At 46.2% G+C, this 19,077-nt stretch overlaps 1 protein-coding gene across 7 annotated transcripts in view; it reads right to left on the bottom strand.

Annotated features, from left to right (window-relative positions):
- Positions 1–19,077, bottom strand: part of MTMR1 (myotubularin related protein 1) — a 210,753-nt gene that overhangs the window by 171,423 nt on the left and 20,253 nt on the right. For 5 of the 7 annotated variants that reach the window (XM_082263733.1, XM_082263736.1, XM_082263734.1 and 2 more), the window contains exon 1: positions 6,575–6,890. In XM_082263733.1, the coding sequence (XP_082119859.1) occupies positions 6,575–6,714 (140 nt within the window). In that variant the 5' untranslated portion in view covers positions 6,715–6,890. Of the gene's footprint in view, positions 1–6,574; positions 6,891–19,077 lie in introns of those variants that run through there. The other 2 variants (XM_082263732.1, XM_082263738.1) reach the window with 2 other exon arrangements.

Here is a 19,077-nt window from a genome sequence, read left to right as displayed (position 1 = left end):
TAAAAGCCAGCAGTACCAGCCTGTGCCAGCAGTACCAGCCAGCTGTACCCACCAGCAGTACCAGCCAGCTATGCCCACCAGCATTACCTGCCAGCAGTTCTTTTCAAAAATTACCACCATAAAGTCGACTGCGCTCCAGACTGACCGACGCAAACCTGGAAAAACAGTTGCGAGTAGCAACATCATCAATACCAGCTAACATCACACACCTCACCAAAGAGAACCAGTTCCAGCCATTACACTGGGGGTGAGTTAATTAAATGTTTGACCAAATATAACAGGCACATTTTTAAGTTGATAATTTTGTACGGCCCCCGAATGATTTTATAAATACCCAAATGGCCCTTGGCAGAAAAAAGGTTCCCCACCCCTGATCTAAAGCATACCACCTCATCAGTGAAGCATGGTGGTGGTAGTTTCATGGCGTGGGCATGTATGGCTGCCAATGGAACTGGTTCTCTTGTATTTATTGATGATGTGACTGCTGACAAAAGCAGCAGGATGAATTCTGAAGTGTTTCAGGCAATATTATCTGCTCATATTCAGCCAAATGTTCAGAACTCATTGGACGGTGCTTCACAGTGCAGATGGACAATGACCCGAAGCATACTGCGAAAGCAACCAAAGAGTTTTTTTAAGGGAAAGAAGTGGAATGTTATGCAATGGCCAAGTCAATCACCTGACCTGAATCCGATTGAGCATGCATTTCACCTGCTGAAGACAAAACTGAAGGGAAAATGCCCCAAGAACAAGCAGGAACTGAAGACAGTTGCAGTAGAGGCCTGACAAAGCATCCCCAGGGATGAAACCCAGCGTCTGGTGATGTCTATGCGTTCCAGACTTCAGGCTGTAATTGACTGCAAAGGATTTGCAACCAAGTATTAAAAAGTGAAAGTTTGAATAATGATTGTTAATCTGTCCCATTACTTTTGGTCCCTTAAAAAGTGGGAGGCACATATACAAACTGTTGTAATTCCTACACCGTTCACCTGATTTGGATGTAAATACCCTCACATTAAAGCTGAAAGTCTGCAGTTAAAGCACATCTTGTTTGTTTCATTTTAAATCCATTGTGGTGGTGTATAGAGCCAAAAAGATTAGAATTGTGTCGATGTCCCAATATTTATGGACCTAACTGTAATATATTATATATATATATACACACACACACACACACACACACACACACACACACACATACATACATACATATATATATATATATATAATGTGTTTTGTTTTTTTTAATCATTAGCATACATTGGAAGCGGACTAGTTGCTATAGGTGTCTGTGCAAATTTTATACTTTGACTTTTTCGCCATATGTCAGGACTACTTCCAGGGATCTCAAAGGAGAACACACCAATCAAAAGCCTATTAAGGCCGCCATACACTATATTACCAAAAGTATCGGGACACTGACCTTTACATGAACTTTAATGGCATACCAGTCTTAGTCCGTAGGGTTCAATATTGAGTTAGCCCACCCTTTGCAGCTGCAACAGCTTCAACTATTCTGGGAAGGCTGTCCACAAGGTTTAGGAAAGTGTCCATGGAAATGTTTTGACCATTCTTTCAGAAGCACATATGTGAGGACTGGCACTGATGTTGGACGAGAAGGCCTGGCCCGCAGTCTGCACTCTAATTCATCCTAAAGGTGTTCTATTGGGTTGAGGTCAGGACTTTGTGGGCCAATCAAGTTCCTCCACCCCAAACTCGCTCATTCATGTCTTTATGGACCTTTCTTTGTGCACTGGTGTGCAGTCATGTTGGAACAGGAAGGGCCAACCCCAAACTATTCCCACAAAGTTGGGAGCATGAAATTGTCCAAAATGTCTTGGTATGCCAACACCTTAAGAGTTTCCTTCTCTGGAACTAAGGGGCCAACCCAGACCCCTGAAAAACAACCCCACACCCTAATCCCCCTCCACCAAATGATTTGGACCAGTGCACATAGCAAGGGCCATAAAGACATGGATGAGCGAAATTGGGGTGGAGGAACTTGATTGGCCTGCACAGAATCCTGACCTCTACCCGATAGAACATCTTTGGGATGAATAAGAGCAGAGACTGCAAGCAAGCCCTTCTTTCAAGATCAATACCTGACCTCACAAATGCACTTCTGGATTCCCATAGACACACTCCTAAACCTTGTGGACAGCCTTCCTAGAAGAGTTGAGGCATTAAAGTAGAACTATAAGTCAAACATTTTTTTTTTCCATTTTGTATAAAGGGAGGGTTATAACCCCTGTAAATGATTATTTTTGCCCTCTTTGCCCCAATGGAAAGATTGTTCTTCACTTCCTATCCCATAGCCAAAACAGGAAGGAAGAGGAAATCCCTGCACATTAAAGTGATATTAAAGTCTTGTTTTTTTTTTTTTTTTTTTTTTTTTTTGCTTAAAAATAACAAACATTGTAGCCGGACTGTATGAATTTGTGGACCCACTTGTCCTGTACCAGGGAGGTCCACGGGTCCAGAAACCAGCGAAGACATCTCCCCACCCCACATACGGGTGAGGGCGCCCCTTCAGGCTGAGGGAGCCTAGTCCACAGGTCTGGAGAAGCACGCTCTTGGCTTGCCAGACCAGGTTCATTTGGATCCTCTGGGAGGAGGCCCTGAAGGGTTTTGATCCCTTGTCTTGAGACCCTCCTGAGGGACGAAAAAAAAATTTTTATGAGCCAAGAAGGATGGACCATGTCTAAGACGGGGCTCCTTGCCCTTACTAGCGTGCGGAATAAAAAGGTACTCTGATCCCCCCATGAGACCTTTAATGATGTCACCCAGGGAAGCCCCAAACAGGCAATCCCCTAGGAAGGGGAGATCAGATAAGTCCTTCTTTAAAGTCTGGTCCGCAGAGCAGCATTTAATCCAAATAACACGCCTAAGGACCACTGCTGGGACAGACAACCTCACAATCAGAGGTGCCACATCCATAGAGGCATCACAGACAAACTGCAGCACCTGGACCAACTGGTCCGCCAACTCAAAGGCAGGGGGAAGCTGATCCCCCTCCAGGTCCAGGCATTAAAGCTTGGCCCACTCGGTCAGAGTTTGCGACACCAGGGCAAAAGTAAAAACCGGTCTAAGTGCCGAAGCAGCCACAGTGTACATATGGCGGGCCATAGCCTCTGCTTTTCTGTTAGCCGGGTCCTTAAAGGCCAGAGACTCCTCAACCGGAAACATGGTTGCTTTGTTTAACCACTTCACCACAGGAGGATTTTGCCGTCTTACGTCCAGGCCACTTTTTGTGATTCGGCACTGTGCGTATTTAACGGACAATTGCGCGGTCATGCGATGCTGTACCCAAACGAAATTTACGTTCTTTTTTCCCCCACAAACAGAGCTTTCTTTTGGTGGTATTTGATCACCTGTGCGATTTTTACTTTTTGCTCTATAAACAAAAAAAGAGCGTCAATTTTGAAAAAATAACAATATTTTTCACATTTTTTTATATGAAATTCCCCCCCTACCTATGTTTGGTAAAAAAAAAAAAAAAATCACAATAAGCGTATTTTGATTGGTTTGAGCAAAAGTTATTGCGTTTACTAACTAAGGGAAAGATTTCTGTCATTTTTGGCGTTTTTTTTTTAACGAGTAATGGCGGCGATCTGCGATTTTTTTTGCGAGACTGCGACATTGCGGCGGACAGATCGGACCCTTGACTGACATTTTTGACACTTTTGGGGATACCAGTGACATTACTGCAGTAATCAGTGCTATAAATATGCACTGTTACTGTAAAAATGACACTGGCAGGGAAGGGGTTAATGTATGCCTGGTGCTTACTAACATGTGTGGGGGGAGGTGACTGAGTGACACAGGGACAGATCGCATGTTCAGCTATGCTGAACCCTGCAATCTGACCCTGCCTGTCACTTAGGAGATCCGCCCGCTTTGTTTACACAAGCAGGCGGATCTCCAAACTTGATTCCCCGACGATTGGGGAAGAGCAGCGGTGATCGCCGCCGCTCCTCCCCTGGCCCGACTCCCGCTGTGAATGAATACAGCGGGAGCGAGCCTCCGGCGGCGCGCGAGCGCCGCCCACAAGGGGAGGAGTCCAGCAATGTACGTCTACGTCGCTGGACGATAACTAACAACTTTTTGCCGCAGTAGAGCTCGAGTGAGCGGTCGGCAAGTGGTTAACCTAAAAATCAGAGAGTCCACCACAGGTGGGACAGTCCACTTTTTAGGCAGGGAGTGCTCATAAGGGTACCGCATAGCAAAATGCTTAGGGACCACAAGGGGGCGTTTTGGACAACCCCATCATTTAGCGACAATTTTGTCAAAGTAAGTGGGAAAGAGGAACACCCTTGCCGCTCTAGAGAGGCTTGTGGGTGCCAAAAGGAACCGCCGCATCCTCCATTTTTAAAGTCTCACGCACAGATCTAATCACTGCATCCACCAGCGGAGCAGAGGAATCCTCCTCACTATCTGAGAAAACATGGTGTGTAAACACAGACCCAACAGGGTGACTCGCGTCCGCGGCAGCCAAATCAGATTCAGGATCGGATGAGACAAAAGAGGCAGGTGAAGGCGGGCGATGCTTTTTGCTAGCCCGTTTCCCCAGGACCAAATCCACCTTGGGCACCAAAGACTCCAGGACCGCTTTCAGTGCAGTAAGGGATCCGGAGGGCCCGGCAGCCTCTGAGAGGGGATTAGATGGGGAAATGTGTTCCAGGGACTCCATGAGTGGAAAAAGGGGACCCACAAAAAAGGTGCAAAAAACACTGCTAGGGACACCCCCACTGCGCTGGCAGCACCACAGGTCATCCAGGCACAGAGCACCAACCAATCCTATATCCGAGAGGGAGAGGCCCCCACCAGACTCACCACCCACTGATCAGGCACTGCAGCACCAGGCTATCTGCACACACATGCAGTGATCAGGAAGAGAAAAATCAAGTAGTCAGCACCAGAGGATAAGGAGGGGCTCCCACTGCCCATATATGCTTTATAGTCATTACCGCTATCATCAGCAATGAGAAACCACTAGAAAATGGCAACTGAGGCTACACAGACATGACAGCCGAATCTACAGCACACAGGCTACAAGAAAATGGTGGCCCCAAGTGGCTCCCGAGGGCCCAGGAGCCCTGAAAATGACACCAGCAGGAAGGAGGGCCCTAGCAGAAGCCCCCACTAGGTACAGCTCCTTCCCAAAAGCAGATTGTTGGGTCGCTGGTAGCTTGATTGTTCTGCCTAGTGTCCTACTCCTGTAGGGGGCAGTATAACCCAATGGTTAGGAAGAATCAGGAGCTGTGCCCGTCAATGAATGATAGGGAAATTTTTTTTGTCTTTCATCATGAAGGGGTTAAGTCATCCCGCTGATATCAATTAAATTCTGAGGCCCCACACATACAAAAATCTGATAGGTCACAAAATCTCTACTGTAGCAGAATATGGTTTGTTACAACGTATGTGCACTGCCTCTGTGTGTGGGGGTGCATCTCAAAATAAAAGGTAATGCATGTAATGTGTGCTCTGGTGGTAAGCAGGTTGCTGCATCACACAGATGAATCAGTTTACAAACAATCTCAAATCTGACCATCGAATAATCCTATCACCACCAAGATCAAATAAACTCTCTGCAAAGATGGTTACATTAGATTGTCAGTGTCACTCCAACATGGTATAATATCTCCTCTCTATACATACACGACATCACACACACACGTACACACAAAATGACATCTCACACACACACACACACACACACACACACACACACGTACACACAAAATGACATCACACACACGTACACACAAAATGACATCACGTACACACAAAATGACATCACGTACACACAAAATGACATCACACACACGTACACACAAAATGACATCACACACACGTACACACAAAATGACATCACGTACACACAAAATGACATCACACACACGTACACACAGAATGACATCACACACACGTACACACAAAATGACATCACACACACGTACACACAAAATGACATCACACACACACACACACAAAATGACATCACACACACACACACAAAATGACATCACACACACACACGTACACACAAAATTACATCACACACACACACATACACACACACAAAATGACATCTCACACACACACACACATACACACAAAATGACATCTCACAATATGGGTTTGATTTAGTAAAACTGGAGAATGCAAAATCTGGTGCAATTCTGCATAGAAACCAATCAGCTTCCAGATGTGAATGTCAAAGCTTGATTGAACAAGCTGAAGTCAGAAGCTGATTGGCTACCAGGCACAGATTTTAGTACATCTCCCCCTCAGTGTATTCTGTTGATCATTACAACCGAAGCAGGAATAGATGGCATTGTGATAAGGATCCCCTTCTCTAGTGATGAGCTGTGCTTGGATCTGTAGTCCCACAGCTTACACCCCATACATGTGTAGATAGCAGGGATATGAGACCACTGGAGATATTCCCTCAGTGTCAGTGATCGCCGCCTCCACTATATGTATATAATGGGCAGTACAGCCATGGCGCACACAGACAGAGGTGGTGGCGGTGTACGCAGGGTCCCAGTATATCCTAATGAGAGAAGAGTACCTGTCTAGGGTCTCCACGCTGGGCTGCCTTGAGCCGGGCACTGACGGGGGTGCGGATGGTCGGGGTGGTTTCCTAGCAGCTGATGCTCCGGCGGTGCCGCCCCCTCCCCCTGCATTCTCCAGCCCCGACAGCTTGTCCATAGCGGCCTCCTTCCCGGATGCTCAGGATGCAGCTGAGCCGCTTATCGCACAGGAAGGGCCGGATTGAAGGCCTCTCTTCCTGCCGGCTTCCTGCAGGGTGATGGAGGAGGAGGGAGAGCTGACGTCCCCGCTGTCACCCCGCACCTCCCGGCATACACCGCGCCGCTACCATGACTCTGGGCGGGGCCCGGGGCTAAAGCGCCGCCTACCAACAATGCAGAGCGGAGAAGCGAGGGTCTGCACTCGACAGTAGGAGATATAGCGGAGGGGAGAGTGCACCCGGCCAGAGACACTGATAGAGGACTATAGTCACAGCATAGACCTTCATTGTATAACGGCAGCATTCTCAGAACACAATACACATCGTTTTATCCATCCAGGTAGTTGAAAAATCACTTTTCATGTTGGGAGTTCTGCCTGTTTATTTCCACAGCTTCCGGGATTCCCAGCATGCTTTGCAGCTTCCCTGCTGTTTACTTTCTGTTTCTAAGGACTACATATCCCATGGTACCTTGATTCTTGACTCCGCCTCCTGAAACTCCTCCTCTCAGCACCTCTGTAGTTCAGGGGGCAGGCTGTGTGATGTGTGACACCGCAGTGCCTACTTACTGGGCAAAGTGATTGTGGGTCTCAGAATTGAACTACTTGCCTATTGGGCACTTAAACCCCCTTCTCAGCTTTCAGCGCTGACGCACTTTGAATGACACGAATGCACAGTCATGCAACATTATACTCAAATTAATTTTTTTTCAAACAAATAGAGCTTTCTTTTGTTGGTATTTAACCACTTCCCACCCGCCCTATAGGCGATTGACAGACGGAAGGTGGTCGTGTTATCCTGACCCGCCGTCCCATGACGGCGTGCAGGATGGGGCGCGCAGAGTGGCGATTGGTGCTGCGGTGTGTCACTCTGACACACCGCATCTCCGATCTCGGTAAAGAGCCTACTTACGTAGGCTCTTTACCATGTGACCAGCTGTGTCCAATCACAGCTGGTCACATAGTAAATAGAAAGTGCCGTTGATCGGCTTTCCTTAGTTCTTGTCTGACAGGCATGAATAGAGGAGAGCCGATCTGCGGCTCTCCTGACAGGGGGGTCTGTGCTGGTAATTAAAGCATTGATTACCAGTGCAGACCCTTGAGGGGTGCCACTAGAGCCACCAGGGATGCCCATCCATGACCCCAAGGATGGCAATCAGGGCTCAGGGAGCCCACCAGTGCCCCTCCCATCAGTGCTGTCCGCCAGTGCCCTCCCCATCAGTGCTGCCCACCAGTGCCCATCAGTGCTGCCCACCAGTGCTCTCCAGACAGGGGGGGGGTCTGTGCTGGTAATCAGAGCATTGATTACCAGTGCAGACCCTTGGGGGGGTGCCACTAGAGCCACCAGGGATGCCCACCCATGACCCCAGGGATGGCAATCAGGGCTCAGGGAGCCCACCAGTGCCCCTCCCATCAGTGCTGTCCGCCAGTGCCCTCCCCATCAGTGCTGCCCACCAGTGCCCATCATTGCCATCTATCAGTGCCGCCCACCAGTGCCCATTATTGTAAGCACTAATAAGCAGGGCCCTCTAAATCCTCCTGTATTGAATTGTATTGTAACTGTATGGTCTTCCCTTATATTTTAAAGCGCTGCACAAACTGTAGGTGCTATATAAATCCTGTATAATAATAATAATAATTATTGCCCATCAGTGCTGGCTATCAGTGCCACCTATCAGTGCCCACCAATGTTGCATATCAGTGCCCATCAGTGCTGCATATGAGTGCTGCCTATCAGTGTCCATCAGTGCTGCATATTAGTGCCACCCCATCAGTGCCTGTGAGTGCGGCCTCATCAGTGCTGGAATAAACTTATCTATTTACAAAATTTTATAACAAACAAAAAACTTTTTTTTTTTTTCAAACTTTTCGGTCTTTTTTTATTTGTGTAGCAAAAAAGAAAAAAACCTAGCTGTGATCAAATACCACCAAAAGAAAGCTCTATTTGTGGGGAAAAAAGAACATAAATTTGGTTTAGGTACAGTGTTGCATGACCGCGCGCAATTGTCATTCAAAATGGAACAGCGCTAAAAGCTGAAAATTCGCCTGGGCGGGAAGGGGAAAAAGTGCACGGTATTGAAGTGGTTAATCACTACTGGGGTTTTTATTTTTTGCTGAACAAACAAAAACATTACAAAAATTTTGAAAAAAAAAAAAAAACAGTTTTCATAGTTTGTTATAAATTTTTGCAAACAGGTAATTTTTCTCCTTCATTGATGTGCACTGATGAGGCGGCACTGATGGGCTGCACTGATGAGGCAGCACTGGTGGGCACTGATAGGTGGGACTAATGGGCACTGAAGGAGACTGGTAGGTGGCACTAATAGGGGGCACTGATGGGCAATGATAGGCACTGATGATGGGGCACTGGGGCAGAGATGATCCTCTCCTTCTTGGGACCGATGTCCCTCTGACAGCAGCCGGCGATCGGCTTTTTTTTTTTTCTCCTCATGCGGACAGTGTGAGGAGAATAAAAAAAGCTGATCTCCGGGTGCTGTTTACATCACGTGATCAGCTGTTATTTGCTGACAGCTGTTCACGTGGCAAGGGGCCGGGAGATTGGCCCCTTACTCAGATTTGTGGTCAGCCAAGTCTCATGGACTTGCTGATCACAGAGCGATCCGCGCACGCTCTGCAGGGAGCACACAGGCAGCTCATTCACGGGAGGCGATACATGGACGCCCTCCCAACAAAAAAGGTCTGCATTGTAGCTGTCTTTCAGCTATAGCGTGGATGGGAAGTGGTTAATGACAGTAAGGTTGGGTTCACACTAATGCAGTCTACAGCATCGCATGTCATTTATACAGGAATTACACCGGATTCCTGTACAAATGACATGCAAATTTAGTGCGGTGTAAATTAAGCCATACATTATGTATGTTATGTACGATATTACATTTTTTATGGCTCAATTCGCACTGGATCCGCACCAAAAAACTGCAGGATCCTTTTTTTTGTCTGCACTGGAACTGGATCTAATGGGCATTCGGACCCATGCCATTTGATTCCACAGTTCCACAAACAGATTTGGGTGTGTCATTAACTTTATATTGACACCTGCAGCGGTTCGCAGAGCACAGTGTGAACTCCCTGCGATTCTGATGCGGTGCGGGAACAACGCAGGAATCGCTGTGGTTTCTGCACTGCATCACTGTGAACCCAGCCTAAATGTGTGTGTAGTTCTTGACAAAGTAACTTTGCAAACTTCACGATCATTCAGATTAATAGGATTAGGTTAGAAATAACTGAAAAACAATGTGGAAATGAATATATGATTTTCTATTTTCACCATAGATACACAGTGGGAGTAAACTCCCTTGATTTTCACCTATAGGTACTGTAAATATCTCCTTAACCGGTTGCCGACTGCGCACAGTATATTTACTGTGGCAGTCAGCCCCGGCCAGGCAGAGTTTTTTTTTTTTTTTGCCCGTAGCGTGTGAAACACACTCAAAAGACTTCACCCGGTGCATAAAAAAGTGCACACACACAAACGTGAGGAACACAAAAAGTGCACAGGGTGTGCGAACAAATGGTCTTCCCTCCGAGGAGGTAGGACCCGAACCTCGATCCCCCGGGGTGCAAGACTCCTGACAGGGATTTGAGGTACTCATGGTCTGTCTGGCCAAAACCAGACTGACCCCGTTCTTCAGGGGGACTGCCGAAACAGCCCCCACCGAGTACTAAGTGGGGCTCCCCCGAAGGGAGACCCCATGAGAGAGGGCAGACCAAGCCAAAAGGCCATATCCACCCCCTCCCAAGACTCAAGGCAGGGCCCGAGGACCCACACCCTACAAGTCGTGCAGGTGAAAAAAGGTGATAGAAAAGTGACAAACTACAAAGAAAAAGCACACACAAACAAAAAGGTGGGGGAGGGGAAGTGGAGAGGTGAATTAGTGCCTAAGTGAAAAACAAAGGCAGGCCTTCCGGCCGGAATAAAAATTCCTCTGGTCGAAGCCAAAAGGCCTTGCCCAAGAGGCAGGTGCTTAAAAAAGTGTGCGTAGGTGCAGTGACCATGGTGCCGAAAAACTCAAGGCGAGCTGCCCCTCACCAGTGAGAATTAAGGCACCCCTGGGCTGCCACCCCAGGGGCACATACACTACGGGCTTTCTCTACCCCGGCCCAAAGGCCAGACCCAGTGTAGCCCTAACCTACCAGGAGGTTTGGAACATGTACAGCTTAGGGAAAGCCTGCCTACAACTGGGGACAAGCCTTTTGCAAGGCCAGATTCAACCCAGGAGGAAAGGCCCGCCCACCGCTATCCACATTCCTCACCAATTACATCCAGGAGCAATACTAACCGTCCTTTCCCAGCTTTCTTGCTCCCTTCAAACTGATAGGATCGGACCCATTCAAACCAGAAGGCAATGGACCCATCCGGCTTTCTCTGATGTGGCTTACTTCCCAGTCCCCCGGTTGTTCCGGAGTGCCCTGGTTCATTTCGGCCCCCACCGATACTAACCATCAGGTTCCATACCAACTGATAAGAACAGATACTACACTTGATCTTAGCCAAAAGGCCGAGAAGCGACCAGTGTAAATGCTGAAGTCAGTCTTTAACTTTCCTAAGCTTAGCAATTCCTGCTCTGACTTTGCAGCTTTCACTTGCTCCTAAAAATAATCTTTCTCACACTCATGGCTAGCGAGAGGATTTAGACCATATACCAATCAGACATAACATTATAAACACCCACCTAATATTGAGTAGGTTCCCTTTTTCCTGCCAAAACAGCCCTGTTCCTTTAAGGCATAGACTCCGCTAGCGTTCTAAAGATGTGCTGTGATATCTGGCACCAAGCCACCATTAACCGATCCTTCAAGCCTTGGCCAGCTTGCCTTCTACCCACAGTCCATCCTGGTGTAATCTCTTGCCCAGGTACGTGACACACGCACATCCAGCCATCTACATGATGTAAAAGAAAACCTGAGGACACGGGTCAGCTTGGGCTCCCTGACCGGTCTGTGGCTACCCAGCCCCATGCAGAACAAACTGTGAAGCACTAAGTGTTATGACACCTTTCTAATAGAACGAGAATTACTTTTTCAGTGGTTTGAGCTACAGAAGCTCTTCTATTGTGTCAGACTTTACTGGCCAGCGTTCGCTCCCCATATTCCTCAATAAACGTTGTGACCATGTCACCGGTTTTCCTTCCTTTGACCACTTTTGGTAGATCCTGACCATTGCAGATGGGAACATCCCCCCCAAGAGCTGCATTGTTGGCCTTGCTCTGACCTAGTTGTCAAGCTATTACAGTTTGGCCTTTGTCAAAGTTGCTCAAATCCTTACACTTGCCCATTTTATTTATTTTTTTTGCTTTTAAAACCTCAATTTCAAGGACATGTTCACTTGCTACCGAATGTATTCCACCCCCTTTCAGGTGCCATTGTAACAAGATAATCAGCATTCACTTTACCTGTCAGGGGTAAAATGTTATGGCTGATCAATGTATGTATTGCATAGACTGTTTGGTTTTAGTTGGTGGATGCTGGAGAGGCAAATTTGGACAAATATTAAAAGTGGGCACTTGATGAGGACTTGAATGAACACGTCAGTGCACTCCTCTTCGGTTATCTAGCCAAGCTAGTGCTTTTTTATTTGGGTTCCTGCTTAATGGTGTTGGTGAAACGCCTACCAGGAAATTAGCATCTGTTGATCATATATCACCCTTGACAGTATAGTCCTACACTACAGTTTTCATCCGACATTCTGGTGGTCACATCTAAGAGCTTTCGTTTCCAGGGTTGTACAGGTCCTGATTAATTTTTCGCAATGCTACAGGAGGAGTGGAACACCCTCATGGTGGGCAGGAATGCCCTGAACTTCAGGAACTATAGCTTAACTGTCCACCATCTTGACCTTGGTAGTGGGGTGCCCAAGAATTTTAAGAACCCAGCATGACCGGACACTAAAATTTAAATGCCGCTTTTAGCTCTACTGGCCAGTTAAGACAAATCAAAGTAGGGCACTAGAACATGGAATTTTGGGAAATATCCACCACTGACCCTTCTTCCTACTCTAACTAGGAGTTTCTGCTGGAATGTTTTTTTTAGCAATCATTGACCATATTCATTGATTTCCAGTATACAAACAATTTAACACAAAATTATGCTTACTTTTAGCTTATTTCTGTTTCTCTTCATTTTTTGAAGATTTTGATCCTCCTTTTTTTTTTTCCTTCAGTGTGTCTGCTCTTTGTGAAATAAATTCCAGGTTTGCTAGCTTGTGGTGTTGCTTTAGTTGTGCTTTATTTAATTGTTGTGCATGTGTTGAGCTTGTACATGGATAAAAAAAATTAAAGTTTAGGGAGCACAGAATCCATTTTAAAATGTAATCTCTTTTAATAGAGCAGTGTGCGCCTTATATTTTTCATAAAATTGGAATATTGTGAAATGTTCTTGCAATCACAGAACATTCATCCACATCCTTGGAGAATATTTAGCTTAATTAAAAATGTCAACTCTTCAGAAATGTATTCATATCAAAAAGAAACCGCTTGTGACAAAAACTGGAAAGGCGATGTTGGTAAGGGAGTTGAGAGGACAATTTCCCATTTTTCCTGTTTCTTACTTGTTTTATACTATTGTTGTTGGCCCTAAAGCCTGGTACACAGGGGCCGAATATTTGGCGGTTCAGCAGAAATCCACTGACATTCAGCTCGTGTGTACATCAGTCCATCTGACAGAAGCTGCCCGGAAAACCAGCATCTGATCAGCGCTGGCAGCCATTGACTGGTGTGTTCTGGCGTGGGGCAATCCCCCTGTCAGAACACAATACCTCCAGAGGGGAGATCGTTCTACTAACGTGGCATAGTTAATACAGCAAGCTCCTCCTGTGAGCGTACTAGACTTAAAGTGGAGTACCACCAAAAAGAAGACACACTAAGCATTTACCCCCAACCCCACCCCACCCTGCCACATTTGGCATGTCCTTTATTATTTGGGGGGGGGGGGGGTTAGCGGGTACCTAGTTTTGAAAGGTGCCCGCTCCCACTTCGGGGATTTGAGCGGATATTCTCCTCTCCCTGTCCCTGCCTGCAGTCTTTATGAACACATCACAGGTCCCAAAAGACTACCTGACCATGCAGCAGGCACAGCGTGACTCCCGCATGCTCAGTAGGCATCCAGCTGTGAAGCCAGGTGCCCACAGTTTAAATGCCAGCATCGGGGAGAGGAGAGGGAGACCAGCGACTGTTCAGATGACCACTTGGCTGGATCCTGAGACAGATGTGTGTGTTTATTAAAAGTCAGCAGCTACACTTTGTCTCCTTCAATCCAGTGAATGGCTGATGCTGCAGAGTTAAACAACCTGACAGGTACTTGTATCTCTTTGCGATACTATTGGTGATATCTCTGTGCTTGATATCCTGGGTTTGACTTTGAACACCTGCTATGGTCATCCTGCAGAAGTCTTAGGTTGTCCATACATTTATACAATTTTCTTTTAGATTTAACAAAACCTTATAATTTGAGGTCAAACCTAACTTTCAATTTGTTTGCAAACAAACGGGCCCTTGCACTACATAGGTAAATGTAAGCCCTCATGCACACGGGGCGTCAGAAAAAAACGAGCTGCAGAGCCACTTCTAACACCAGGAAAAAGCAGCTGTAAAAACGTGCTTTTAGTAGCTTTTTCCATTTGCATTATTGCACGTTTTGGCCACGTCGCCCATACCCATTCACATAGGGAGGGGGTCCGGGATCTGGGGGGCCCCCTTGTTAAAGGGGGGCTTCCAGATTCCGATGAGCCCCCTACCCGCAGACCCCCACAACCACTGGCCAGGGTTGTCGGGTAGAGGCCCTTGTCCTCATCAACATGGGGGCAAGGTGCTTTGGGATGGGGGGGTGCAGAGCCCCCCATGCCTCAAAGCACCCACACCCCCCATGTTAATGGCGTGTGGCCTGGTATGGTCCAGGGGGGGTGGGGCCGCTCGCTCCTCCCCTCCCCTTTCCTGGGCTGCCGGGCTGCATGCTCGCTCAGGTAAGGGTTTGGTATGGATTTTGGGGGTGACCCCACGCCAACTTTTCAGCGTTTTTTTCCCCATTTTGGCGTGGAGTTCCCCCTCAAGATTCTCACAGCGCAAGTCGCGCCGCAAGTCGGATCACCCTGATCCGACCTGCGGTGCGACTTCCATTCAAATCAGTAGGCTCCCATAGGGAACCATTGATTTTGAATGGAGGCAGAAAAAACGCTGCTAACAGCTACTGTGGCCAAACGTGCAATAACGCTAATTGAAAAAGCTACTGAAAGCACGTTTTTACAGCTGCTGTTTCCCGGCTTCAAGTAAACAGCTTTGGAGCACGTTTTTATGACGCCTTGTGTGCATGGAGCCTTAAATGCCTATGCCACTTGGAGCTCCTAAAAGCTCTGTGTGCATGAGGTCATAGAATAACATGGATGGGCGTTCTGCAGCTGCAAAAAAAAAAAACCGTCTGACGCTGCTAACAGCAGCTGCAAAAACGTCCTGTGTGCATGGGGCCTTAATCTAAAGGAAATTGAAAAAGAACAATATTTTATATTGTGTAGAATGCAAAGAGTGAAGGAAAACTCCTGGGTGTAAATGCATTGTATCAAAATATGTTCAAAACAATCCTAGGGAAACACAGTATAAAAATAAATAAATAAATAGAATATTCTATAAAGGTATCTTATCATAAGACAAGTAAACTACCTGGGGGGGGGGGGGGGGGAGACAGATGCCGCCTTTGGTTTAACCCTTGGAGTACTCTGGTTCGTAACCTATGAATCCACCATGATTGTTTACCTAATACCTTCCGGAGTCTGTCTCCACCTCTGGGTGACACCAATACCCTATCTATACCACAATACCTAAAATCACCACCATGAACTTCTTTAAAAATGTCCTCACTTGTACAGGTAAAGGATTAAACCGAAGGTGGGACCTGAATTTACATCTAAGTTCATATTGAACCCTTATCTGTCTTCCTCCCAGGTCGTTTACTTGTCCTATGAAAATATACTTTATATAATCTTTTTTTGTCCACTTGTGTTTCCCTAAGCTTGTTGTTTTTACACATTTTGATACAATGCATTTACAATGTTTTGTTTGCTTTGGTTTAGAGTCGGTTCACACTGGGGCGACACGACTCCTTACTACTTCGGGGGCGACTTGTGCATTACAATGCACCACGACTTCGGAGCGACTTGCAGGGACTTCACATAATGGAAGTCTATGCAAGTCGCTCCGAGGTCGCCCCGAAGTAGTACAGGACCCTTTTTCTAAGTCGGAACGACTTGTGTCGCTCCTATTAGAACGGGTCCTGTAGCAGTCAATGGACCGCGAGGGAGCGCGACTTGTCAGGCTGACAAGTCGCCTGACAAGTCGCGCTAGTGTGAACCGAATCTTAATGGTATGTAGCACGCTTTCTTTCCCAGCCAGGCTCCCAATGGTTTGGTTGGTGGCCTGGCTATATATTTGTCTTGTAAGCTATGTTAGTTAGACTATGATTAAGGCAGTTGTGGGCTGAAACATGTCAGTTGGCTCAATTTTGAAAAGCATGTACTCCTTTGGATTGAATAAAGATTGATTTTTAGTACTACTTGCCTTGTTGCCTACTTCATCTTACCTTGGAGGACTTTTTTTATGCGGATTGGAGACCGCTTGTCATGCACGGTGAGTGAAGAAGTGCTCTAAGCCTGTTTTATACCTGCAATTGGGTTGTAGTGGCAGCACTTTATTTGATTACCATGCCAAGAGTGAATGCTTAACTGTGCTCAATGCACATTTAGTAGAACATTGTGAAGAGGAAGGTAATTTTGTCTTATTGCAGATTAGAAATAGCATCAGGTCTCCTCTGCAATAAAAAGATGCCTGCTAACATTTTTTTTTTCTACTGAAGGTTTAGTTTTACTTTAAGTTGCAGCAAGTTTCTTTGTTTTGTTCCCATTATGTAAAGAGACTTGACATGTTGATCTGTATGGTTCTTGAGGCAGACTGCTCCACATCACTGGGATGTACATTGTGTTCTGCATTGTTTAGTGGCAGTCTTATGTCACTGACATTTACTCAACCCAACAAGCATTACTTCCGTATCCCTAGTACTTTACGCTGGCTTCTGTTACCTCTTCAATGCTGCTCAGAGCCAGGTCTGTTTCCTCGTGTTGTCGTAGGCTAGAAAATGGATTATCTCTGCACTAGATTGATCTAGATCTAAACCACTAAAGAGAATACATTTATTTCCTCAATGGAGTGTTCTGGGGTGCATGTAATACACTTTTATGATGGATCATTCATTTTACATATATATTTAGAGAGGGAAATTGTTTCTACTCTGTTATTTTAATCATTGCACGTTGGTGCTTTTTTATAGATCTCAATAAAGATATGATTTACATTTACCTTGAGGCTAGTGACTCTTTCTATGGTATTTTCTTGGTTGTTTATGATTATTGGAATTATACCCTGGTCTGAGACAAAATTTGATACTGTGATTTGCAGTGCCCATTCAATAGCTTACAGATTGCATTAGGCCGGCCATAGACCATTCGAATCTCGGCCTGTTCATCAGGAACCAGCTGAGATTCGGACCATGTATGGGCAGGCTGAATGTACCAACCTGCCGCATTTTTCCATCCGATTATCTCTAGTGGCTGCTATAGCCACTAGCAATAATCGCTGTCTTCTTGCGGCAGGGAAGGCTTTCTCCACTGGGAGAATACAATATCTCAGTGGGAGGAATTCCCCTGTCAGCACTGTCTGTGTTGATGGGGGAATCGTGCACAATCTATGGCCTGCCTTAGATGATTAGACAACAATGTTGTAATCACGTAGAGCAATAGTCTACAAACTATACACAATACAAAAACAACAGTGGGAGTAAACTCCCTTGATTTTCACCTATAGGTACTGTAAATATCTCCTTAACCGGTTGCCGACTGCGCACAGTATATTTACTGTGGCAGTCAGCCCCGGCCAGGCAGAGTGACGTAGATCTACGTCGCTCGCCTGTCACTGGGATTTGAGCCAATAGCGGGCGAGCGCGCGCCCGCTGAGGCGCGCGCCCGCCTCGGCTCGTTCAGGGAGGAGTGCGGGCGTGTGACCGGCGGACCCGATGTCCGCCGGTCACACTACGATCGCCGGTACAGCGGGAGAAAGACAGAGCGGCTTATGTAAACAAGCCGCCTGTCATTCTCCCCAGTGTAAAAATTGAGATCAGACGGTTCTACTATGTAGAACCGTTGATCTCTGTTTTTACACTAGTAGCCATGTCCCACTACAGTTAGAATCACGCCCCTAGGACACACTTAACCCCTCCCTGTCCAATACAGTTAACCAATTCCCTGCCAGTGTAATTTTTACAGTAACAGTGCATATGTATAGCACTGATTACTGTAGAAATGTCACTGGTACCCCCAAAAGTGTCAAAAATGTCAGTCAAGGGTCCGATCTGTCCGCCGCAATGTCGCAGTACCGCAAAAAAAATCGCAGAACGCTGCCATTACTCGTTAAAAAAAAAAACACCAAAAATGACAGAAATCTTTCCCTTTGTTAGTAAACGCGATAACTTTTGCGCAAAGCAATCAAAATACGCTTTTTGCGATTTTTTTTTACCAAACATATGTAGCATAAAACAATTTGGCCGAAAATGTTAAAAAATTTTGATTTTTACATTTTTTTGGGGGGGAATTTCATATAAAAAAAGTGAAAAATATTGTTATTTTTGCAAAAATTACGCTCTTTTTTTGTTTATAGCGCATCAAAAAATCGCACAGGTGATCAAATACCACCAAAAGAAAGCTCTGTTTGTGGGAAAAAAAGGACGTGAAATTCGTTTAGATACAGGTATATGTAGTGGCAGTGGCTTCAATATGCCATAAGAAGACAAAGGAAGCTCATGGTGTAGTATGTAATAATTCCAGGATTTAATAAAAATGTGGTCACTTACATTTCAGTTTACAAGGAACAGCTTCAATGGAGTAGCGCCGCAGCCGGTTTGTGTTCCGGCTGCGTTCCAGAAACCGGAAGGGACGTAGGACATAGCATGGGACCCCACGCGTTTCGTCATCCAACGTATGACGTCATCAGGGATCACCATGAGCTTCCTTTGTCTTCTTATGGCATATTGAAGCCACCGCATATGATCTGAATGGGGTACACAGTAGAATCCATATCAAGCCCTCTCTAAACAGTGGAAGGACTCCCGGATAAAGTTATAGCGGGGAGACAAGAGTTTGGAAGAGATACCGGGAATTCTTATAGATACCACTTACCTATGCTAGACCCCAAGGGGTCATCTGGTAAGTGAGCTGGGCATCTGGTGATGGATTCTTCTTTCCCTCATTTGCATGACTGATTGTTGAATATT

This window comes from Pelophylax lessonae (assembly GCF_965119305.1).
Source record: "Pelophylax lessonae genome assembly, chromosome: 7".
NCBI lineage: Eukaryota > Metazoa > Chordata > Amphibia > Anura > Ranidae > Pelophylax > Pelophylax lessonae.
This window is presented reverse-complemented; position numbering and strand designations above follow the sequence as displayed.